The sequence below is a fragment of the Hyperolius riggenbachi genome, chromosome 6, assembly GCF_040937935.1.
Source record: "Hyperolius riggenbachi isolate aHypRig1 chromosome 6, aHypRig1.pri, whole genome shotgun sequence".
In the NCBI taxonomy this organism is placed as follows: Eukaryota; Metazoa; Chordata; class Amphibia; order Anura; family Hyperoliidae; genus Hyperolius; species Hyperolius riggenbachi.
In genome coordinates this window covers 382,519,125-382,544,399 of record NC_090651.1, presented here as the reverse complement: position 1 = coordinate 382,544,399, position 25,275 = coordinate 382,519,125, and the positions used below count along the sequence as shown (strand labels likewise).

The 25,275-nt window shown below is 51.6% G+C and overlaps 1 protein-coding gene across 1 annotated transcript in view; it reads right to left on the bottom strand.

Moving 5' to 3' along the window:
- The window catches only part of LOC137523106 (phospholipase A2 inhibitor and Ly6/PLAUR domain-containing protein-like), a 57,744-nt gene that overhangs the window by 7,253 nt on the left and 25,216 nt on the right, over positions 1-25,275 (bottom strand). Inside the window, exons 4-5 of the mRNA XM_068243323.1 lie at positions 11,620-11,739; positions 9,444-9,590 (exon numbers count right to left, since the gene is read on the bottom strand). Of these exons, the coding sequence (XP_068099424.1) occupies positions 9,444-9,590; positions 11,620-11,739 (267 nt within the window). The remainder of the gene's footprint in view (positions 1-9,443; positions 9,591-11,619; positions 11,740-25,275) is intronic.

The following is a 25,275-nucleotide window of genomic DNA, read 5'->3' as shown; positions in this document are numbered from 1 at the left end:
TATATCTATATATATAAAATCGTATGTATGTGTGTGTGTGTGTATGTGCCGCGATCACTCGAAAACGCCTTGACCGATTTGAACGAAACTTAGTATACAGACTTCTGACTACCTGGGATGATATGTTCTGGGGGTCTCGGGTCCCCCCTGCACACCTGGGCTGAGCTACAAACAGCCAATCAGATTCCACCCATTTAAGTGAATGGAAAAAATGGAAAAGGCTGCCATTCTCACAGTAATTGAGCCAGAGTCCCCACACTTGGCACAGTTGGTCACTTGGTGACCGAGGTTACAAATCCAGGAAAAGTGGGCGGAGCATAAAACAGCCAATGAAATTTCAGACATTCATTTTAAATGGAAAAATGTAAACTGCAGCCATTCTTACACTGTTAATAGCAGGGTTCTCAAACTTGCCACACTTGGTCACTGGGTAAATGAGATTAAGATTCAGGAAAGTGGGCGGAGCCTGCAACAGCCAATCAAAATTCACCTATTGATTTTCAAGGGGTATATTTAAACTGCTGCCATTCTTACACTGTTAACGGCAGAGGCTTCAAACTTTCTACAGTCGGCCATTGGGTGATTGGGGTTCAAATTCACTAAAGGGGTGGATAAACTGCTTCCATTCACACATTATTGATGCCAGGAACCAGAAAGCTCACAAGCTTGGTCATTGAGTGACTGTGTGTCCAGGTTATAAAAAGTGGGTGGAGCCAAAAATAAATTTCTCTTGGAAAATTTAAACTGCAGCCATTCTTACACTGTTATTGGCAGGGTTCTCAAACTTTGCCCAGTTGGTCACTGGATGACTGGGACTAATATTCAGGAAAATGGGTAGAGCCTACTACAGCCAATCAAAATTCACCTATTGATTTACAAGGGGAATATTTGCATTGCTTCCATTCTTACACTCTTAATGGCAGAGGCCTCAAACCTGGTACAGTCAGGGCCGGATTTGTACGTCTTACCGCCCAAGGCCGACTATTACCAGCCGCCCCAACCGAAACCGTATCCTACCACCTCTCTCCACACACACCCAAAAAACTTTGGGCCGATGGTGTCCACTATTGCGGCTAATGCCGAGGTCTCCATGGCAACGTGAAGTGAATCAATCACGTCATATGGGGGAACTGGTCAATCAAGTGATCTACAGGTGATGGGCGTGGTGGGAGCCATTGACCACACACACATAGTCAAAAGTGGCTCAAAATTGGACATTGGGTGGGGTCAGCAACACGTAAAAGTCCTGTACCCACTGCTGTCTCCAGGGTAACAGCGCTGGCCATCAATAATTAAGAAATGGGTACTGTGAGAGGCTGCTTTCTGTATGCTGTAGTATTTGCTGGTGCTGCCCCTGGTCCTTTCATCCCCCACACCAAGTGCGTGAGACCCAGCCTTCTGTAACTGCCTGCAGCTGCTAGTCATTGGACAAGGTCTGGCTTTTTGCTAGTCACACACTGTTCACAAACATTTGGTTAACGGACTGCAGCTGCCTGTAGCACAGCACAGACAAATGCCAGCTGGTACTAATAGTGCAGTTATCCTGACCCCTTTCATTTGTTTGAACACTTGCAAATAATGCCCTGCAAATAATGCCCACTGTCTGCAGGCCGCCCCTTGTTTATCTGGTGCCCTAGGCCATGGCCTATGTGGCCTTGCCAGAAATCCGGCCATGGGTACAGTCACTGGGAGACTGGGGTTTAAATTCTGAAAAGGGAGCTGGGCCACAAACAGCTAATCAGATGTATTTAATTTCAATGGGAAAATGCAATGTATTCATGCCAAGGGCCCCAAAGTTCATAAACTTGGTCATTGCGTGACTGTATGTCAAAGTTAGAAACAGTGGGCAGAGCCAACAACTTTTTACATGGGAAAATATAAACTGCAGCCATCCTTACAGTGTTAATGGCAGGGTTCTCAAACTTGACACAGTTGGTCACTGGGTTACTGGGATTAATATTCAGAAAAGTGGGTGGAGCCTACAACACCCAATCAAAATTCACCTATTGATTTTGAAGAGGAATATTGAAACTGCTGCCATTCTTTCACTGTTAATGGCAGAGGCCTCAAACCTGCTACAGTCGGTCATTAAGTGACTGGGGTTCAAATTCACTAAAGGGGTGGAGCCACAAACAGCAAATCTGATTTGTTGAGTGAGTGACTGCGTGTCAAGGTTACAAAAAGTGAGTTTAGTCAAAAACAGATTTCCCTGGGAAAATGTAAACTGCAGCCCTACTTCAAAGTGGATGGAGCCTAAACAAGCCAATCAAAATTCACCTGTTGCTTTTCAAGGGGAATATTACAATTGCTGCCATTCTTGCACTGTTAATGGCACAAGCCTCAAACCTGGTACAGTTGGTTATTGGGTCACTGGGGTTCAAATTCAGAAAAGGTGGCAGAGTCACAGCCAATTAGATTTATTTAATTTCGCTGGGAAAATACTAATTATTGATGTCAAGGACTCCAAAGCTCAAAAACTTGGTAATTGAGTGACTGTGTGTCAAGGTTACAAAAAAAGTGGGCGGAGCCAAAAACAAATTTCCCTGGCAAAATATAAACTTCAGCCATTCTTACACTGTTAATGGGAGGGTTCTCAAACTTTGCTCAGATGGTCATTGGGTGACTGATTCATATTCGAGGAAGTGGGTGGAGCTTTTAATAACCAATCAAAATTCACCTGTAGAGTTTCAAGGGGAATATTTAAATTGCTGCCATTTTTACACTATTAATAGCAGATGCCTCAAATCTGCTACAGTAGTTCATTGGATGACTGGGGTTTAAATACTGGAGAGGGGCGGAGCCACAAACAGCCTATCTGATTTGTTTAATTTCTATGGGAATATACAAATTATTGATGCCAAAGACTCCAAAGCTCACAAACTTGGTCATTGAGTGGGATAGAAAAATGGGCGGAGCCAACACCAGCCGAATACAAACCCGGGCAACGCCGGGCCATCAGCTAGTACTAAATAATAATAGAAAAGACAGAGTAGTGATACTTAGTTAAATATAAACATGTGCCCTGCCATATGGCTGAATGCCTGTTTCAGACTTGACTTTTAAGCTTTATAGTCAAAAGCTCTTACAATTCAATGGCAGAGATGCAGTGACTCCTCATGGTCTCTACAAATAAAATGGCCCAGTTTCAAAGATAATTGTCAGACAAAAAAAAAAAAGGTAAATACAGATATATGCGTGTGTGTGGCATGGTGTGAGGAGACACATTTTTGAAGGTGTCTACCTAACAATGAAATCATTTTTGAATAAAAAATTTTGTATTTTTAAATCTTTTTTTTTTTGTCTAATGGTTGTATTGGGCCAAAGGCCTAGTAGGTAGTGTTGGGCGAACAGTGTTCGCCACTGTTCGGGTTCTGCAGAACATCACCCTGTTCGGGTGATGTTCGAGTTCGGCCGAACACCTGACGGTGCTCGGCCAAACCGTTCGGCCATATGGCCGAACTAAGAGCGCATGGCCGAACGTTCCCCGAACGTTCGGCTAGCGCTGTGATTGGCCGAACGGGTCACGTGGTTCGGACCCGAACGCGCTCTGATTGGCCGAACTGTCACGTGGTTCGGGTAAATAAATACCCGAACCACGTCATATCTCCGCCATTTGTCTGTGGGTTTAGCTTTGGGTAGGCAGGCAGGGTAGTTCGCGCTCCAGCCACGCTAGCCAGGGTCCCCCCCAGTCATTGTGTGTCGCTGCTGGGAATAGTAGTACACCGCTCGCTCAGCATTCTGTTTACTGCCACTCTGTGTACCTCGCTCAGCCACACTATATAGCATTCTGTTTACTGCCACTCTGTGTCTGCTGGGAATAGTAGTACACCGCTTGCACAGCCACACTATATAGCATTCTGTTTACTGCCACTCTGTGTACCTCGCTCAGCCACACTATATAGCATTCTGTTTACTGCCACTCTGTGTCTGCTGGGAATAGTGGTACACCGCTCGCTCAGCCACACTATATAGCATTCTGTTCACTGTTCTGTGTCTGCTTGGAATAGTGGTACACCGCTCGTTCAGCCACACTATATAGCATTCTGTGTACTGTTCTGTGTCTGCTGGGAACAGTAGTACACCGCTCGTTCAGCCACACTATATAGCATTCTGTGTACTGTTCTGTGTCTGCTGGGAACAGTAGTACACCGCTCGCTCAGCCACACTATATAGCATTCTGTTCACTGTTCTGTGTCTGCTGGGAATAGTGGTACACCGCTCGCTCAGCCACACTATATAGCATTCTGTTCACTGTTCTGTGTCTGCTGGGAATAGTGGTACACCGCTCGCTCAGCCACACTATATAGCATTCTGTTTACTGTTCTGTGTCTGCTGGGAATAGTGGTACACCGCTCGCTCATCCACACTATATAGCATTCTGTTCACTGTTCTGTGTCTGCTGGGAATAGTGGTACACCGCTCGCTCAGCCACACTATATAGCATTCTGTTCACTGTTCTGTGTCTGCTGGGAATAGTGGTACACCGCTCGCTCAGCCACACTATATAGCATTCTGTTTACTGCCACTCTGTGTACCTCGCTCAGCCACACTATATAGCATTCTGTTTACTGCCACTCTGTGTCTGCTGGGAATAGTGGTACACCGCTCGCTCAGCCACACTATATAGCATTCTGTTCACTGTTCTGTGTCTGCTTGGAATAGTGGTACACCGCTCGCTCAGCCACACTATATAGCATTCTGTTTACTGTTCTGTGTCTGCTGGGAATAGTGGTACACCGCTCGCTCAGCCACACTATATAGCATTCTGTTCACTGTTCTGTGTCTGCTGGGAATAGTGGTACACCGCTCGCTCAGCCACACTATATAGCATTCTGTTTACTGTTCTGTGTCTGCTGGGAACAGTAGTACACCGCTCGCTCAGCCAGAGTATATAGCATTGTGTTTACTGCCACTCTGTGTACACCGCTCAGCCAGACTATATACCATTGTTTACTGACACTCTGTGTACACCACTCAGCCACACTATATACCATTGTTTACTGACACTCTGTGTACACCGCTCAGCCAGACTATATACCATTGTTTACTGCCACTCTGATTCTGCTGGGAACAGTAGTACACCGCTCGCTCAGCCAGACTATATACCATTGTTTACTGCCACTCTGATTCTGCTGGGAACAGTAGTACACCGCTCGCTCAGCCAGACTATATAGCATTGTGTTTACTGCCACTCTGTGTACACCGCTCAGCCACACTATATAGCATTGCGTACTCTGCCAGTCAGTGTGTATATTGCTGGGATCAGTAATACTCCACTCACCGTCAACCACTATATGAGCTCAACATGAGTTCCCCAGAGACCTCCGCTGTGAGCAGCACGCCCAACAACAGCAACAGCCAACGCCCCACGCAAGCTATAACATCCACCCCAGCAGCCAGTGGTCAGCAGCAGCCCTCCCCGGAGGAGAACGTTGTGTCCATCAGTCCGTCGCCAGAGCGATTAATGAGGGCTGCCATTGAGGAGATGATGGGGCCTGATGTGGAGGAGGAGGTCTGGCTCAGGCCAGCATCCCAAGTTAATGTTGAGGACGATGAGGGGTCTGTGTCTGGGGATGTTGGGGTGGCAGAGGTGGTGGGTGGGTCAGACTCAGGAGAAGAGTTGTATGATGAGGATGATGATCGGGACCATCTGTATGTGCCTCAGAGTCCGACCCCGGAAAACATGTTGTATCGTGTGTTTAGGTACTAAAATCTGCGTTCCCTCCCAGTAGTGTTGGGCGAACAGTGTTTGCCACTGTTCGGGTTCTGCAGAACATCACCCTGTTCGGGGTGACTATATAGCAGACTATATAGCATTGTGTTTAATGCCACTCTGTGTACACGGCTCAGCCACACTATATAGCATTGTGTTTACTTCCACTCTGTGTCTGCTGGGAACAGTAGTACACCGCTCACCCGCCACTGTATAGCATTGTGCTCTGTGTCACTGCTGACAATAGTGGTACACCGCTCACCCACCACTGTATAGCATTTCTGTACTGCCACTGTACTGCTGCCAGTCAGCGTGTACTTTAAGGATAAGTGAAATGAGGAAGAAATCCGGTGAAAGAGGGAGGGGCAAGGGAAGAGGTGTTTCCCCTGACGGTTCACGTACAGGCCACAGGGGAGCACCCAAGAAAACCCACTCAATACTGCCCATGTTGTCCAGGACAACAACCCTCACAGATCCAAAAGAACAGGACCAGATAATTACTTGGATGACCTCTCAAGCGTCCAGCAGTGGGTTAAGCAGCACCAGCACATCACGCACGAGGTCCGAGTCCTCAGCCAGTTAAAGTCTGGGCTTTCTTTGAAGACTGCACTGAGGATGTTACCATGGCGATTTGCAAGGTGTGCAAGACCCGCCTGAGCAGGGGGAAAAGTATTAACAACCTCTCCACCACCAGCATGAGCCGCCACATTCTATCCAAACATCCCACTCTGTGGGCAAACGCGGCAGGACAGGGTACCACCAGCAACACTGCCTCCCTTGGGTTCACCAGACTCACCACCAGACCCGCCTCAGCAGCAGCAGTAGCCCAGCCATTGCGTGGTTCACAACATTCACAAACATCAGACGATGCTGACACTGTCACTTTCCGGACTAGTGCTCTTGAGGTCTCCCAGTGTTCATCAAACACAACAACCAACAGCCCTTCGGTGTGCAGCGCTACGGTTGAGTTGTCTGTTTCTGAGATGTTTGAGCACAAGAGGAAATTGCCAGCAAATGACCCCCGGGCCGTGGCAGTAACAGCCAGCCAGCATAGCCAAGCTTCTGGCCTGCGAAATGCTGCCATATCGAGTGGTGGAGACAAACAGCTTCAAGGGCATGATGTCAGTGGCCATCCCACGTTACGTGGTTCCCAGCCGCTACCACTTTGCGCGCTCTGCAGTGCCTGAGTTGCATGAGCACGTGGTCAGCTAAATAACCCGAAGCTTGAAGAATGCCGTTGCCTGCAAGGTTCACCTCACCACTGACACCTGGACGAGTGCGTTCGGCCAGGGTCGATACATCTCCCTTACCGCGCACTGGGTGAACCTTGTGGAGCCTGGCAGCGATTCCTCACCTGCTACGGCGCGGGTGTTGCCCACGCCGCAAACAGCTGGATAACAACAGCAGCACCTACCTCTCTGACTCCTTCTCCTCCAACGCATCTCAAAGCTGTACCTCATCCGGAAATGCTAACCCAGCACCAGCAGCAGTAGGATCGTGGAAGCAGTGCAGCACAGCTGTTGGCATGCGTCAGCAAGCGTTGCTGAAGCTGATCTGCCTTGGGGATAAGCAGCACACAGGGGAGGAAATTTGGAGGGGAATAAAGGAACAGACGGATTTGTGGCTGGCACCGCTGGACCTGAAACCGGGCATGAAGCTAGACACCTGGCACGAACTGGCAATGTACGCAATAGAGGTGCTGGCTTGCCCGGCAGCCAGCGTTATGTCGGAACGCTGTTTCAGTGCTGCCGGAGGCATCATCACAGATCGGCGTATCCGCCTCTCCACAGAAAATGCAGACCGTCTGACTCAAATTAAAATGAATCAATCCTGGATTGGAAACGACTACGCAACACTCCTGGACCCCAACCAAGTAACATGACCGATGAACATCTGGGATGGTTTAGCGTTTCCGGTCCCTGTTTATTGAACCTCTCATCTGTATTACATTTATGACTGCATGGCGGCAAAAAGCATTGCTGCTATATCCGCACGCTTTTTGTCCTCATGCAAGGCCTGGGTTGTTGTGTCTCACAAAGCGTGGCCTTCTCCTCCTGCGCCTCCTCCTGTTCCATCACGTGTGCTGCTGCTGCTGCTGGGTTACCGTTGCCGCGTGGTCCCTGTTTATTGAACCTCTTATCTTTATTACATTTATGACTACATGGCGGTACAAAGCATGCTATCCGCACGCTTTTTGTCCTCATGCAAGGCCTGGGTTGTTGTGTCTCACAAAGCGTGGCCTTCTCCTCCTGCGCCTCCTCCTGTTCCATCACGTGTGCTGCTGCTGCTGCTGCTGCTGGGTTAGCGTTGCCGCGTGGTCCCTGTTTATTGAACCTCTTATCTTTATTACATTTATGACTACATGGCGGTACAAAGCATGCTATCCGCACGCTTTTTGTCCTCATGCAAGGCCTGGGTTGTTGTGTCTCACAAAGCGTGGCCTTCTCCTCCTGCGCCTCCTCCTGTTCCATCACGTGTGCTGCTGCTGCTGCTGCTGCTGCTGGGTTACCGTTGCCGCGTGGTCCCTGTTTATTGAACCTCTTATCTTTATTACATTTATGACTACATGGCGGTACAAAGCATGCTATCCGCACGCTTTTTGTCCTCATGCAAGGCCTGGGTTGTTGTGTCTCACAAAGCGTGGCCTTCTCCTCCTGCGCCTCCTCCTGTTCCATCACGTGTGCTGCTGCTGCTGCTGGGTTACCGTTGCCGCGTGGTCACTGTTTATTGAACCTCTTATCTTTATTACATTTATGACTACATGGCGGTACAAAGCATGCTATCCGCACGCTTTTTGTCCTCATGCAAGGCCTGGGTTGTTGTGTCTCACAAAGCGTGGCCTTCTCCTCCTGCGCCTCCTCCTGTTCCATCACGTGTGCTGCTGCTGCTGCTGCTGCTGGGTTAGCGTTGCCGCGTGGTCCCTGTTTATTGAACCTCTTATCTTTATTACATTTATGACTACATGGCGGTACAAAGCATGCTATCCGCACGCTTTTTGTCCTCATGCAAGGCCTGGGTTGTTGTGTCTCACAAAGCGTGGCCTTCTCCTCCTGCGCCTCCTCCTGTTCCATCACGTGTGCTGCTGCTGGGTTAGCGTTGCCGCGTGGTCCCTGTTTATTGAACCACTTATCTTTATTACATTTATGACTGCATGGTGGTACAAAGCATGCTATCCGCACGCTTCTTGTCCTCATGCAAGGCCTGGGTTGTTGTGTCTCAAAGCGTGGCCTTCTCCTCCTGCGCCACCCTCCTCCTGTTCCATCACGTGTGCTGCTGCTGGGTTAGCATTACCGGTCCCTTTTCCTGGAACCTCTTATATGTATTACATTTATGACTGCATGCCGACAAAAAGCATGTTACCTGTGCAAAGAAAACAGACATTTCCCGCATTTAAAAGACAGTTTTCCCTTTGAAACTTTAAAATCGATTTTCTCAAAAACTATAAGCTCTTTTTGCTAAATTTTTTTTTCCTCTTGTACCCACTCCCAAGGTGCACATACCCTGTAAATTTGGGGTATGTAGCATATAAGGAGGCTTTACAAAGCACAAAAGTTCGGGTCCCCATTGACTTCCATTATGTTCGGAGTTCGGGTCGAACACCCGAACATCGCGGCCATGTTCGGCCTGTTCGGCCCGAACCCGAACATCTAGATGTTCGCCCAACACTACTAGTAGGGAAGGTTTCCTCTAATACTGATGCCTTTGTTCATTAGGTTTCACAGATACTTACAGGCTGGCACAGGTGGATGGCACAGAGTCTGGTTGCAGCAAGTGGTGTTCATTAGTATAGCCTTAGTTGAGCTTGTGATAGTCCCGGCGCGGCTGCACTCACTGGACTTCCCACACCGTCTGGTGATCTCGGTTTCATCCTTTCCATCTAGTGAAGTATGGTCCGGTGTTAGTCGAGTAGCAGAAATGCAGACATCAAACCAATGAAGGTTGATTTCGGTGATACCTTTAATGACTAGTTGTATATGGTTTATTGCAAGCTTTCCAAACTTTAAGTTTCTTCTTCAGGCATTATACAGAACTGGATTGTATGGTTCTGATCCAGTTCTGTACATTGCCTGAAGAAGAAACTTAATGTTTTGAAAGCTTGCAATAAACCATGTACAGTTAGTCATTAAACGTATCACCAGAATCAACATCCTTTCCATCTGAAACAGAAGACTGGAAAATGTCCCATCTCTGATTTCCATGACTTAGTATTAGAGATGGCCTGAACGGTTCGCCAGCGAACGGTTCCAGGCGAACTTTGGGTGGCTCACGTTCGCCAGCGAAGGAGAACTTTTCCGAAGTTCGGTTTGCCCCCATAATGCTCCATTAGGGTCACCTTTACCCTCTACATCACAGTCAACAGGCACATTGTCGCCAATCAGACTACACTCACTGCTGGAGCCCTATCCCCCCTTATAATATGCAAGGTTCTCCAGCCGTTTTACTCACTCATCTGCCTACAGTAATTAGTGAAGGGACAGCTTCTGACAGACTCTGCTAGGGAAAGCTTAGTTAGACTCTTGTAGGCTTGTTAGCTTGCTGATTGTTATTCCTTATATAGCACCCCACAACAGCTTCTCCCTCTTCCCTCCTCCTCCGGAGGAGAATCTTGTCTTCCAGGGATGTGTAGGATGTCAAAAGCACACTCACATACCTTGGCCAGGTATCTAACCCAGGTCAACTGCTTGGAAGGCAGCTATGCTCACCACTATACCACCAACTCTACAGGCTGGCCTGGGAAGGATGAAAAGCTAGGTGGCCATGCAACCATTCCTGCTAACCTAAAGCTTACTTGTGTCTTACAACACATTGGCTTAATACTGTACCAAATCCAATGCTCCAATATGGGGAAGCTTCTCTGTTTGCTGTTTTTTGGTGTCACAGTTCACTCATCTCTTCAACTACAAGAAAGGCCCAGGAGTAGTCTTAGCTACCTTAAATATCTATGTTACGGCAGGACCCTTATTAAACTTTCTCTTTCAGGGCTATGGAAACCATTTTGCACATGCGATAAAGCGAGGTGCAACAATGAAATCATGCCTAGCAGAGGATGGTTTCGATCCATCAACCTCTGGGTTATGGGCCCAGCACACTTCCGCTGCGCCACTCTGCAGTCTGTTTACATTTGTATACAATATTTAAAGCGAACCCAAACCAAACATTTTTTTAATTCAAAATATTTAGTTGCACCACTCTAACACATACAAAGATAAGTAAACACTCCTGCAAGCCTATGAGCATTTCAGTGCATGCTCAGGAGGAGGAGGAGGAGGAGGAAGAGGAGGACTACAATTCCGTTCCGACTACCAGAATCGGAAATGACCTATTTCCGGCCGGAAACACGGAATTTATCGAGCATCCCTAGTGGTGAGCATAGCTGCCCTCCAAGCAGTTGACCTGTGTTCGATTCCTGGCCAATGTATGTGAGTGTGCTTTTGACACCCTGCAAATCCCTGGAAGACAAGATCCTCCTCCTCTGTTGTGGGGTGCTATATAAGGAACAACAATCAGCCAGGAGCAAGCTAACAAGCCTACAAGAGCCTAACTAAGCTTTCCCTAGCAGAGTCTGTCAGCAGCTGTCCCTTCACTAATTACTGTAGGCAGACGAGTTAGTAAAACAGCCTGAGAACCTTGCCTTTTATAAGGGGGGAGTGGCTCCAGGAGTGAGTGTAGTCCGATTGGCGACAATGTGCCTGCTGACTGTGATGTAGAGGGTCAAAGTTGACCCTAATGGAGCATTATGGGGGCGAACCAAACTTCCGCAAAAGTACTGTACACACACACACACAACACACACACACACACACACATTGTGTGTGCACAGTGTGTGTGTGTACAGTGTGTGTGTGTACAGTGTGTGCGTGTGTGCACTTGTTTAAATAAAATGTGCATATTGAAGAAAAAATTACTGTAAATGTTTCTTATTTTTTCAAATAAACAGACGTCTTCATCGAGTGAGCACAGAGAAGGCATGTCCTTGCAGTTTTCAACATTGTTATTGGAACAAATATAACACCGGAGGAAATGACCTGAAAGAAAAAGAGTTATATGTAATTATGTTTAATTAGAGAGCTGTTCAAAAAAAAGTCGTTTTAACTTCCATGCAAATTTAAAGCCAGGCACTTCAACATACACACACACACACATGTTAATTGCGGTTAGTGCTGATCATAATCTGCTTATTATGATTACAAACAATTTTTCTTGAATTTTTGCAATTACAGCCATACGTAATTATGATTTGAACATTCAACTGATTTTGTGTAATCCTATATAATAATCCTCCTGTATCCTCATTTGTCCCTGTGCCAATGCATTTTTGCTACTGTGCATGTTCAGCCCAGACAGCCATTGGAACAGGAGGACAGGGCCAGGGGGCCAGGCGGTGTGCGCGGACGGTCATGTGCTCGTGCGCACAGAGCGGGGGTGTGCGTACAGAGGTCAGAGAAAAATGGCACACAGTGCCGATGTTTGAAAAATGGCGCCGCATTGAAAACATAGCCTTAACGTTATTTAGCAATATCAATGTTTAATTATGGCGCGCAGACGAAAAACTAATTGAAAGGTTAAATTGTTAAGCGGCATATCGCTAATTATCATTTTACAGTCTTTAACGTTAATTAACCCACCGTGAGGAGGGTTTCCTCTGCTGCTGGCTCATTCACTGACACAATTTCCTCGTATGTGGCGGCTTCTCAAGTTTTAAAATAAGCAGCAGGAGGGAAGAGAGAGGAGTGGACGGGTGGAGAGCGGACACGTTAGCCCTGCCGGCTGCCACCTTTGCCATCTAGGAAAATCAGATCCTGGGATGAGGATGGTTGGCACAGCTCGGGGATGATGCTGGCAGCAGGAGAGCGCAGCAGCAGGAGGGAAGAGAGAGGCGTGGACGGGTGGAGAGCGGACACGTTAGTCCTGCCACCTCTGCCGTCTAGGAAAAGCAGATCCTGGGATGAGGATGGTTGGCACAGCACAGGGATGATGCTGGCAGGAGGAGAGTGCAGCAGCAAGAGGGAAGAGAGAGGAGAGAGGAGTGGACGGTTGGAGAGCGGACACGTTAGCCCTGCCACCTCTGCCATCTAGGAAGAGCAGATCTCGGGGTGAGGATGGTTGGCACAGCACAGGGATGATGCTGGCAGGAGGAGAGTGCAGCAGCAAGAGGTAAGAGAGAGGAGAGAGGAGTGGACGGGTGGAGAGCGGACACGTTAGCCCTGCCACCTCTGCCATCTAGGAAGAGCAGATCTTGGGGTGAGGATGGTTGGCACAGCACAGGGATGATGCTGGCAGGAGGAGAGTGCAGCAGCAAGAGGGAAGAGAGAGGAGAGAGGAGTGGACGGGTGGAGAGCGGACACGTTAGCCCCGCCACCTCTGCCGTCTAGGAAAATAAGATCCCGGGGTGAGGATGGTTGGCACAGCTCGGGAATGATGCTGGCAGGAGGAGAGTGCAGCAGCAGGAGGAAGGGAGAGGAGTGGACGGGTGGAGAGCAGACACATTAGCCCTGCCACCTCTGCCATCTAGGAGAAGCAGATCCCGGGGTGAGGATGGTTGGCACAGCACAGGGATGATGCTGGCAGGAGGAGAGCGCAGCAGCAGGAGGGAAGAGAGAGGCGTGGACGGGTGGAGAGCGGACACGTTAGTCCTGCCACCTCTGCCGTCTAGGAAAAGCAGATCCTGGGATGAGGATGGTTGGCACAGCACAGGGATGATGCTGGCAGGAGGAGAGTGCAGCAGCAAGAGGGATGAGAGAGGAGAGAGGAGTGGCTGGGTGGAGAGCGAACACGTTAGCCCTGCCACCTCTGCCATCTAGGAAGAGGAGATCTCGGGGTGAGGATGGTTGGCACAGCACAGGGATGATGCCGGCAGGAGGAGAGCGCAACAGCAGGAGGGAAGAGAGAGGAGTGGACGGGTGGAGAGCAGGCACGCTACTTCTGCCACCTCTGCCATCTAGGAAGAGCAGATCCTGGGATGAGGATGGTTGGCACAGCGCGGGGATGATGCTGGCAGGTGGAGAGTGCAGCAGCAGCAGAAAGAGAGAGGAGTGGATGGGTGGAGAGCAGACACGTTAGCCCCGCCACCTTTGCCATCTAGGAAAAGCAGATCCTGGGGTGAGGATGGTTGGCACAGCGCGGGGATGATCCTGGCAGGAGGAGAGCGCAGCAGCAGGAGGGAAGAGAGAGGCGTGGATGGGTGGAGAGTGGAAACGTTAGCCCTGCCACCTCTGCCGTCTAGGAAGAGCAGATCCTGGGATGAGAATGGTTGGCACAGCACGGGGATGATCCTGGCAGTAGGAGTGCGCAGCAGCAGGAGGGAAGAGAGAGGAGTGGACGGGTGGAGAGCGGACACGTTAGTCCTGCCACCTCTGCCGTCTAGGAAAAGCAGATCCTGGGATGAGGATGGTTGGCACAGCACAGGGATGATGCTGGCAGGAGGAGAGTGCAGCAGCAAGAGGGAAGAGAGAGGAGAGAGGAGTGGACGGGTGGAGAGCGGACACGTTAGCCCTGCCACCTCTGCCATCTAGGAAGAGCAGATCTCGGGGTGAGGATGGTTGGCACAGCACAGGGATGATGCTGGCAGGAGGAGAGTGCAGCAGCAAGAGGGAAGAGAGAGGAGAGAGGAGTGGACGGGTGTAGAGCGGACACGTTAGCCCCGCCACCTCTGCCGTCTAGGAAAAGCAGATCCTGGGGTGAGGATGGTTGGCACAGCTCAGGAATGATGCTGGCAGGAGGAGAGTGCAGCAGCAGGAGGAAGGGAGAGGAGTGGACGGATGGAGAGCGGACACGTTAGTCCTGCCACCTCTGCCGTCTAGGAAAAGCAGATCCTGGGATGAGGATGGTTGGCACAGCACAGGGATGATGCTGGCAGGAGGAGAGTGCAGCAGCAAGAGGGAAGAGAAAGGAGAGAGGAGTGGACGGGTGGAGAGCGGACACATTAGCCCTGCCACCTCTGCCATCTAGGAAGAGCAGATCTCGGGGTGAGGATGGTTGGCACAGCACAGGGATGATGCTGGCAGGAGGAGAGTGCAGCAGCAAGAGGGAAGAGAGAGGAGTGGACGGGTGAAGAGCGGACACGTTAGCCCTGCCACCTCTGCCATCTAGGAAGAGCAGATCCTGGGATGAGGATGGTTGGCAGAGCTCGGGGATGATCCTGGCAGGAGGAGTGCGCAGCAGCAGGAGGAAAGAGAGAGAGAGGAGTGGACGGGTGGAGAGCAGACACGTTAGCCCCGCCACCTTTGCCATCTAGGAAAAGCAGATCCTGGGGTGAGGATGGCTGGCACAGCGCGGGGATGATGCTGGCAGGAGGAGTGCACAGCAGCAGGAGGGAGGAGAGAGTAGTGGACGGGTGGAGAGCGGAAACGTTAGCCCTGCCACCTCTGCCATCTAGGAAAAGCAGATCCTGGGGTGAGGATGGTTGGCACAGCGCGGGGATGATGCTGGCAGGTGGAGAGTGCAGCAGCAGGAGAAAGAGAGAGAAGTGGATGGGTGGAGAGCAGACACGTTAGCCCCGCCACCTTTGCCATCTAGGAAAAGCAGATCCTGGGGTGAGGATGGTTTGCACAGCGCGGGGATGATCCTGGCAGGAGGAGAGCGCAGCAGCAGGAGGGAAGAGAGAGGCGTGGACGGGTGGAGAGCGGAAACGTTAGCCCTGCCACCTCTGCCGTCTAGGAAGAGCAGATCCTGGGATGAGAATGGTTGGCACAGCGCGGGGATGATCCTGGCAGGAGGAGTGCGCAGCAGCAGGAGGGAAGAGAGAGGAGTGGAAGGGTGGAAAGCGGACACGTTAGTCCTGCCACCTCTGCCGTCTAGGAAAAGCAGATCCTGGGATGAGGATGGTTGGCACAGCACAGGGATGATGCTGGCAGGGGGAGAGTGCAGCAGCTAGAGGGAAGAGAGAGGAGAGAGGAGTGGACGGGTGGAGAGCGGACACGTTAGCCCTGCCACCTCTGCCATCTAGGAAGAGCAGTTCTCGGGGTGAGGATGGTTGGCACAGCACAGGGATGATGCTGGCAGGAGGAGAGTGCAGCAGCAAGAGGGAAGAGAGAGGAGAGAGGAGTGGATGGGTGGAGAGCGGACACGTTAGCCCTGCCACCTCTGCCATCTAGGAAGAGCAGATCCTGGGATGAGGATGGTTGGCACAGCTCGGGGTTGATGCTGGCAGGAGGAGTGCGCAGCAGCAGGAGGGAGGAGAGAGGCGTGGACGGGTGGAGAGCGGACACTTTAGCCCCGCCACCTTTGCCATCTAGGAAAAGCAGATCCTGGGGTGAGGATGGCTGGCACAGCGCGGGGATGATGCTGGCAGGAGGAGTGCGCAGCAGCAGGAAGAAAGAGAGAGTAGTGGACGGGTGGAGAGCGGAAACGTAAGCCCTGCCACCTTTGCCATCTAGGAAAAGCAGATTCTGGGGTGAGGATGGCTGGCACAGCGCGGGGATGATGCTGGCAGGAGGAGTGCGCAGCAGCAGGAGGGAAGAGAAAGGCGTGGACGGGTGGAGAGCGGACATGTTAGGCTTAGCCCTGCCACCTCTGCCATCTAGGAAGAGCAGATCTCATGGTGAGGATGGTTGGCACAGCACAGGGATGATGCTGGCAGGAGGAGAGTGCAGCAGCAAGAGGTAAGAGAGAGGAGAGAGGAGTGGACGGGTGGAGAGTGGACACGTTAGCCCTGCCACCTCTGCCATCTAGGAAGAGCAGATCTTGGGGTGAGGATGGTTGGCACAGCACAGGGATGATGCTGGCAGGAGGAGAGTGTAGCAGCAAGAGGGAAGAGAGAGGAGAGAGGAGTGGACGGGTGGAGAGCGGACACGTTAGCCCCGCCACCTCTGCCGTCTAGGAAAATCAGATCCCGGGGTGAGGATGGTTGGCACAGCTCGGGAATGATGCTGGCAGGAGGAGAGTGCAGCAGCAGGAGGAAGGGAGAGGCGTGGACGGGTGGAGAGCGGACACTTTAGCCCCGCCACCTTTGCCATCTAGGAAAAGCAGATCCTGGGGTGAGGATGGCTGGCACAGCGCGGGGATGATGCTGGCAGGAGGAGTGCGCAGCAGCAGGAAGAAAGAGAGAGTAGTGGACGGGTGGAGAGCGGAAACGTAAGCCCTGCCACCTTTGCCATCTAGGAAAAGCAGATTCTGGGGTGAGGATGGCTGGCACAGCGCGGGGATGATGCTGGCAGGAGGAGTGCGCAGCAGCAGGAGGGAAGAGAAAGGCGTGGACGGGTGGAGAGCGGACACGTTAGGCTTAGCCCTGCCACCTCTGCCATCTAGGAAGAGCAGATCTCAGGGTGAGGATGGTTGGCACAGCACAGGGATGATGCTGGCAGGAGGAGAGTGCAGCAGCAAGAGGTAAGAGAGAGGAGAGAGGAGTGGACGGGTGGAGAGTGGACACGTTAGCCCTGCCACCTCTGCCATCTAGGAAGAGCAGATCTTGGGGTGAGGATGGTTGGCACAGCACAGGGATGATGCTGGCAGGAGGAGAGTGCAGCAGCAAGAGGGAAGAGAGAGGAGAGAGGAGTGGACGGGTGGAGAGCGGACACGTTAGCCCCGCCACCTCTGCCGTCTAGGAAAATCAGATCCCGGGGTGAGGATGGTTGGCACAGCTCGGGAATGATGCTGGCAGGAGGAGAGTGCAGCAGCAGGAGGAAGGGAGAGGAGTGGACGGGTGGAGAGCAGACACGTTAGCCCTGCCACCTCTGCCATCTAGGAGAAGCAGATCCCGGGGTGAGGATGGTTGGCACAGCACAGGGATGATGCTGGCAGGAGGAGAGCGCAGCAGCAGGAGGGAAGAGAGAGGCGTGGACGGGTGGAGAGCGGACACGTTAGTCCTGCCACCTCTGCCGTCTAGGAAAAGCAGATCCTGGGATGAGGATGGTTGACACAGCACAGGGATGATGCTGGCAGGAGGAGAGTGCAGCAGCAAGAGGGAAGAGAGAGGAGAGAGGAGTGGCTGGGTGGAGAGCGGACACGTTAGCCCTGCCACCTCTGCCATCTAGGAAGAGAAGATCTCGGGGTGAGGATGGTTGGCACAGCACAGGGATGATGCCGGCAGGAGGAGAGCGCAACAGCAGGAGGGAAGAGAGAGGAGTGGACGGGTGGAGAGCAGGCACGTTACTTCTGCCACCTCTGCCATCTAGGAAGAGCAGATCCTGGGATGAGGATGGTTGGCACAGCGCGGGGATGATGCTGGCAGGTGGAGAGTGCAGCAGCAGGAGAAAGAGAGAGGAGTGGATGGGTGGAGAGCAGACACGTCAGCCCCGCCACCTTTGCCATCTAGGAAAAGCAGATCCAGGGGTGAGGATGGTTGGCACAGCGCGGGGATGATCCTGGCAGGAGGAGAGCGCAGCAGCAGGAAGGAAGAGAGAGGCGTGGATGGGTGGAGAGTGGAAACGTTAGCCCTGCCACCTCTGCCGTCTAGGAAGAGCAGATCCTGGGATGAGAATGGTTGGCACAGCACGGGGATGATCCTGGCAATAGGAGTGCGCAGCAGCAGGAGGGAAGAGAGAGGAGTGGACGGGTGGAGAGCGGACACGTTAGTCCTGCCACCTCTGCCGTCTAGGAAGAGCAGATCCTGGGATGAGAATGATTGGCACAGCACGGGGATGATCCTGGCAGTAGGAGTGCGCAGCAGCAGGAGGGAAGAGAAAGTAGTGGACGGGTGGAGAGCGGACACGTTAGCCCTGCCACCTCTGCAGTCTAGGAAGAGCAGATCCCGGGGTGAGGATGGTTGGCACAGCACAGGGATGATGCTGGCAGGAGGAGAGTGCAGCAGCAAGAGGGAAGAGAGAGGAGAGAGGAGTGGACGGGTGGAGAGCGGACACGTTAGCCCTGCCACCTCTGCCATCTAGGAAGAGGAGATCTCGGGGTGAGGATGGTTGGCACAGCACAGGGATGATGCTGGCAGGAGGAGAGTGCAGCAGCAAGAGGGAAGAGAGAGGAGAGAGGAGTGGACGGGTGGAGAGCGGACACATTAGCCCCGCCACCTCTGCCCTCTAGGAAAAGCAGATCCTGGGGTGAGGATGGTTGGCACAGCTCAGGAATGATGCTGGCAGGAGGAGAGTACAGCAGCAGGAGGAAGGGAGAGGAGTGGACGGATGGAGAGCGGACACGTTAGTCCTGCCACCTCTGCCGTCTAGGAAAAGCAGATCCTGGGATGAGGATGGTTGGCACAGCACAGGGATGATGCTGGCAGGAGGAGAGTGCAGCAGCAAGAGGGAAGAGAGAGGAGAGAGGAGTGGACGGGTGGAGAGCGGACACATTAGCCCTGCCACCTCTGCCATCTAGGAAGAGCAGATCTCGGGGTGAGGATGGTTGGCACAGCACAGGGATGATGCTGGCAGGAGGAGAGTGCAGCAGCAAGAGGGAAGAGAGAGGAGAGAGGAGTGGACGGGTGGAGAGCGGACACGTTAGCCCTGCCACCTCTGCCATCTAGGAAGAGCAGATCCTGGGATGAGGATGGTTGGCAGAGCTCGGGGATGATCCTGGCAGGAGGAGTGCGCAGCAGCAGGAGGAAAGAGAGAGAGAGGAGTGGACGGGTGGAGAGCGGACACGTTAGCCCCGCCACCTTTGCCATCTAGGAAAAGCAGATCCTGGGGTGAGGATGGCTGGCACAGTGCGGGGATGATGCTGGCAGGAGGAGTGCGCAGCAGCAGGAGGGAAGAGAGAGTAGTGGACGGGTGGAGAGCGGAAACGTTAGCCCTGCCACCTCTGCCATCTAGGAAAAGCAGATCCTGGGGTGAGGATGGTTGGCACAGCGCGGGGATGATGCTGGCAGGTGGAGAGTGCAGCAGCAGGAGAAAGAGAGAGGAGTGGATGGGTGGAGAGCAGACACGTTAGCCCCGCCACCTTTGCCATCTAGGAAAAGCAGATCCTGGGGTGAGGATGGTTGGCACAGCGCGGGGATGATCCTGGCAGGAGGAGAGCGCAGCAGCAGAAGGGAAGAGAGAGGCGTGGATGGGTGGAGAGTGGAAACGTTAGCCCTGCCACCTCTGCCGTCTAGGAAGAGCAGATCCTGGGATGAGAATGGTTGGCACAGCACGGGGATGATCCTGGCAGTAGGAGTGCGCAGCAGCAGGAGGGAAGAGAGAGGAGTGGACGGGTGGAGAGCGGACACGTTAGTCCTGCCACCTCTGCCGTCTAGGAAAAGCAGATCCTGGGATGAGGATGGTTGGCACAGCACAGGGATGATGCTGGCAGGAGGAGAGTGCAGCAGCAAGAGGGAAGAGAGAGGAGAGAGGAGTGGATGGGTGGAGAGCGGACACGTTAGCCCTGCCACCTCTGCCATCTAGGAAGAGCAGATCTCGGGGTGAGGATGGTTGGCACAGCACAGGGATGATGCTGGCAGGAGGAGAGTGCAGCAGCAAGAGGGAAGAGAGAGGAGAGAGGAGTGGACTGTGGACGGGTGGAGAGCGGACACGTTAGCCCCGCCACCTCTGCCGTCTAGGAAAAGCAGATCCTGGGGTGAGGATGGTTGGCACAGCTCAGGAATGATGCTGGCAGGAGGAGAGTGCAGCAGCAGGAGGAAGGGAGAGGAGTGGACGGATGGAGAGCGGACACGTTAGTCCTGCCACCTCTGCCGTCTAGGAAAAGCAGATCCTGGGATGAGGATGGTTGGCACAGCACAGGGATGATGCTGGCAGGAGGAGAGTGCAGCAGCTAGAGGGAAGAGAGAGGAGAGAGGAGTGGACGGGTGGAGAGCGGACACGTTAGCCCTGCCACCTCTGCCATCTAGGAAGAGCAGATCTCGGGGTGAGGATGGTTGGCACAGCACAGGGATGATGCTGGCAGGAGGAGAGTGCAGCAGCAAGAGGGAAGAGAGAGGAGAGAGGAGTGGACGGGTGGAGAGCGGACACGTTAGCCCTGCCACCTCTGCCATCTAGGAAGAGCAGATCTCGGGGTGAGGATGGTTGGCACAGCACAGGGATGATGCTGGCAGGAGGAGTGCGCAACAGCAGGAGGGAAGAGAGAGTAGTGGACGGGTGGAGAGCGGAAACGTTAGCCCTGCCACCTTTGCCATCTAGGAAAAGCAGATCCTGGGGTGAGGATGGCTGGCACAGCGTGGGGATGATGCTGGCAGGAGGAGTGCGCAGCAGCAGGAGGGAAGAGAGAGTAGTGGACGGGTGGAGAGCGGAAACGTTAGCCCTGCCACCTTTGCCATCTAGGAAAAGCAGATCCTGGGGTGAGGATGGCTGGCACAGCGCGGGGATGATGCTGGCAGGAGGAGAGCGCAGCAGCAGGAGGGAAGAGAGAGGAGTGGATGGGTGGAGAGCAGACACGTTAGGCTTAGCCCTGCCACCTCTGCCATCTAGGAAAAGCAGATCCCGGGGATGAGTATGGTTGGCACAGCGCGGAGATGATGCTGGCAGGAAGAGAGCGCAGCAGCAGGAGCCGGAATGCCACGCAGGCAGCAGTGTGCTGGGTCACCCACACGGGATCGGCTGCCTGACCACTTCCAGCACCACCAGACAGCGGGCACTGCCAGCCAGCCACTAGCCTGGAGCATCATGCACAGGGTAAGAAAGTACTTTCAGTGGCAGTGGCAGAGCCCTTGCATTTATATTTGTAGCCTCTGTCATCTGGCTGATAACATTTTATAGCTAAACGTTAAATAAAGTTTAATAACGTTTATAGCTTATTGTTAACCACTTGAGGACCACAGTCTTTTCGCCCCTTAAGGACCAGAGCCTTTTTCTCCATTCAGAAGAAAGAAAACACACTTCGCGCTGACCACAAATGTTGTGCACTGGATCGCCCCTCTGGAGATCAAAGATAAACTATAGCAATGCCAGAGGTAGGCGCTCACAGTGCCAGCAAAGTGTCTGGCTTTCGCCTGCCCAATTCTAAGGTGCGGATGGAAATTAATCTATATGTCTAGGCATTATCATCAACAGCATGAATAAACAAACAAATGTTCCAGGTTGCGGGGACAATGTTCCCAAATTGCACACAGTTCCAATCCAGGAGTCAAGGATCTATACACATAGCATCACTCGCTCCACAATATTTTCCAGCATGTATGCTATCAGCAGCACAGTGAGTTCAAGTCCTTTAGGTGGCTATAAGTCTCCTCTCAGGAACAGATAAAAAGCCGTCACCACACCCCTGTGAGATACACTCACCAGATATTAGGACCTACTCGTAGGTCATAGGAAGCCTTGGGACAGTCACCGGGTCGTCCCTCACCACATCGGAAAACCTTAGTCCAAGTCCAAACGGCCTTAATATACTTTCATCTTCCTCAGCCTTAAAACCTCAATAAGAAAAACTCCACATAGCGTAATACTGTTACTTTAATAAAACCTTTAAAAATCAGTTGCACTTACAATTTCCATGAAGTAAAAACAGCGTAGAGTTTTTATCGCGCGGGCTCTCCCCCGCTATGTTGGCCGGCTGGCACAGGTATCCCCCTGCTCTGGTGGACTTCCGACCGCCGCGCGCTCAGTCAGTTCCGTCCTCCCAGCTGCGAGACCCCGCCGTGCCGCGTGTGTGATCGTGCTGTCTCTTCCGCGTTAGGCCCCGCCTTACATGTTTCGTCACTACGTGACTCATCAGAAGCTCTTCTGATGAGTCACGTAGTGACGAAACATGTAAGGCCGGAAGTCCACCAGAGCAGGGGGATACCTGTGCCAGCCCAAGGCTTCCTATGACCTATGAGTAGGTCCTAATATCTGGTGAGTGTATCTCGTGACTCCTGGATTGGAACTGTGTGCAATTTGGGAACATTGTCCCCGCAACCTGGAACATTTGTTTGTTTATTCATGCTGTTGATGATAATGCCTAGACATATAGATTAATTTCCATCCGCACCTTAGAATTGGGCAGGCGAAAGCCAGACACTTTGCTGGCACTGTGAGCGCCTACCTCTGGCATTGCTATAGTTTTTCTCCATTCAGACCACTGCAGCTTTTATTGCTCGCTCATACAACCTACCACCTAAATGAATTTTACCTCCTTTTCTTGTCACTAATACAGCTTTCTTTTGGTGCGATTTGATTGCTGCTGCGATTTTTACTTTTTATTAGAGTTGGGCCGAACCTCCGATTTTAGGTTCGCGAACCGGGTTCGCGAACTTTCGCGGAAGGTTCGTTTCGCGTTAAAGTTCGCGAACCGCAATAGACTTAAATGGGGATGCGAACTTTGAAAAAAAAAAATTTATGCTGGCCACAAAAGTGATGGAAAAGATGTTTCAAGGGGTCTAACACCTGGAGGGGGGCATGGCGGAGTGGGATACACGCCAAAAGTCCCCGGGAAAAATCTGGATTTGACGCAAAGCAGCGTTTTAAGGGCAGAAATCATATTGAATGCTAAATGACAGGCCTAAAGTGCTTTAAAACATCTTGCATGTGTATACATCAATCAGGTAGTGTAATTAAGGTACTGCTTCACACTGACACACCAAACTGTTCACTGAACAGAACAGGTATGCAGTGGTGGGTTCACAGAACAGGTATGCAGTGGTGGGTTCACAGTACAGGTATGCAGTGGCGGGTTCACTGAACAGAACAGGTATACAGTGGCGGGTTCACTGAACAGAACAGGTATACAGTGGCGGGTTCACTGAACAGAACAGGTATGCAGTGGCGGGTTCACTGAACAGAACAGGTATGCAGTGGCGGGTTCACTGAACAGAACAGGTATACAGTGGCGGGTTCACTGAACAGAACAGGTATGCAGTGGCGGAACAGAACAGGTATGCAGTGTCGGGTTCACTGAACAGAACAGGTATGCAGTGGCGGGTTCACTGAACAGAACAGGTATGCAGTGGCGGGTTCACTGAACAGAACAGGTATACAGTGGCGGGTTCACTGAACAGAACAGGTATGCAGTGGCGGGTTCACTGAACAGAACAGGTATACAGTGGCGGGTTCACTGAACAGAACAGGTATACAGTGGCGGGTTCACTGAACAGAACAGGTATGCAGTGGCAGGTTCACAGAACAGGTATGCAGTGGTGGGTTCACAGAACAGGTATGCAGTGGTGGGTTCACAGTACAGGTATGCAGTGGTGGGTTCACAGAACAGGTATGCAGTGGTGGGTTCACAGAACAGGTATGCAGTGGTGGGTTCACAGAACAGGTATGCAGTGGTGGGTTCACAGAACAGGTATGCAGTGGTGGGTTCACTGAACAGGTATGCAGTGGTGGGTTCACAGAACAGGTATGCAGTGGTGGGTTCACAGAACAGGTATGCAGTGGTGGGTTCACAGAACAGGTATGCAGTGGTGGGTTCACAGAACAGGTATGCAGTGGTGGGTTCACAGAACAGGTATGCAGCCAGGGACAAGCTAAGCCTAACTAATCTTTCCCTATGAGAGACAGTGCAACAGCTCGCCCTACTCTCACTAATGCAGGCAGGCAGTGGCACACGAGTGACCGTAATGGCCGCCGCTGCCTGCCTTATATAAGGGGGGTGGGGCTCCAGGGGCTAGTGTAGCCTAATTGGCTACACTGGGCCTGCTGACTGTGATGTAGAGGGTCAAAGTTGACCCTCATGGTGCATTATGGGGCGAACCGAACTTCCGCAAGAGTTCGCCTGCGGGACGCGAACGCGAACCACGGAAGTTCGCATGGAACCGTTCGGAGGCGAACCGTTCGGCCCAACTCTACTTTTTATTATATTCAGCAAAAAAGACATGAATTTTGGCAAAAAAATTATTTTTTTAACTTTCTGTGCTGACATTTTTCAAATAAAGTAAAATTTCTGTATACATGCAGCGCGAAAAATGTGGACAAACATGTTTTTGATAAGAAAAAAAAAAAAATTAAACAGCGTATATTTATTGGTTTGGGTAAAAGTTGTAGCGTTTACAAACTATGGTGCCAAAAGTGAGTTTTCCCATTTTGAAGCATCTCTGACTTTTCTGAGCATCTGTCATGTTTCATGAGGTGCTAAAATTCCAGGATAGTACAAATACCCCTCAAATGACCCCATTTTGGAAAGAAGACATCCCAAAGTATTCACTGAGAGGCATGGTGAGTTCATAGAAGATATTATTTTTTGTCACAAGTAAGCGGAAAATGACACTTTGTGAGAAAAAAAAAAATATCCATTTCTGCTAACTTGTGACAAAAAAAAAATGAAATCTGCCACGGACTCACTATGCTCCTCTCTGAATACCTTGAAGTGTCTACTTTCCAAAATGGGGTCATTTGTGGGGTGTATTTACTGTCCTGGCATTTTGGGGGGTTCAAAATTTTAAGCACCCCTGTAAAGCCTAAAGGTGCTCATTGGACGTTGGGCCCCTTAGCGCACCTAGGCTGCAAAAAGGGGTCACACATGTGGTATTGCCGTACTCAGGAGACGTAGTATAATGTGTTTTGGGGTGTATTTTTACACATACCCATGCTGGGTGGGAGAAATATCTCTGTAAATGACAATCTTTTGATTTTTTTACACACAATTGTCCATTTACAGAGAGATTTCTCCAACCCAGCATGGGAATGTGTACAAATACACCCCAAAACACATTATACTACTTCTCCTGAGTACGGCGATACCACATGTGTGGCACTTTTTTGCACCCTTACTGCGCTAAGGGGCCCAAAGTCCAATGAGTACCTTTAGGATTTCAAGGGTCATTTTGAGAC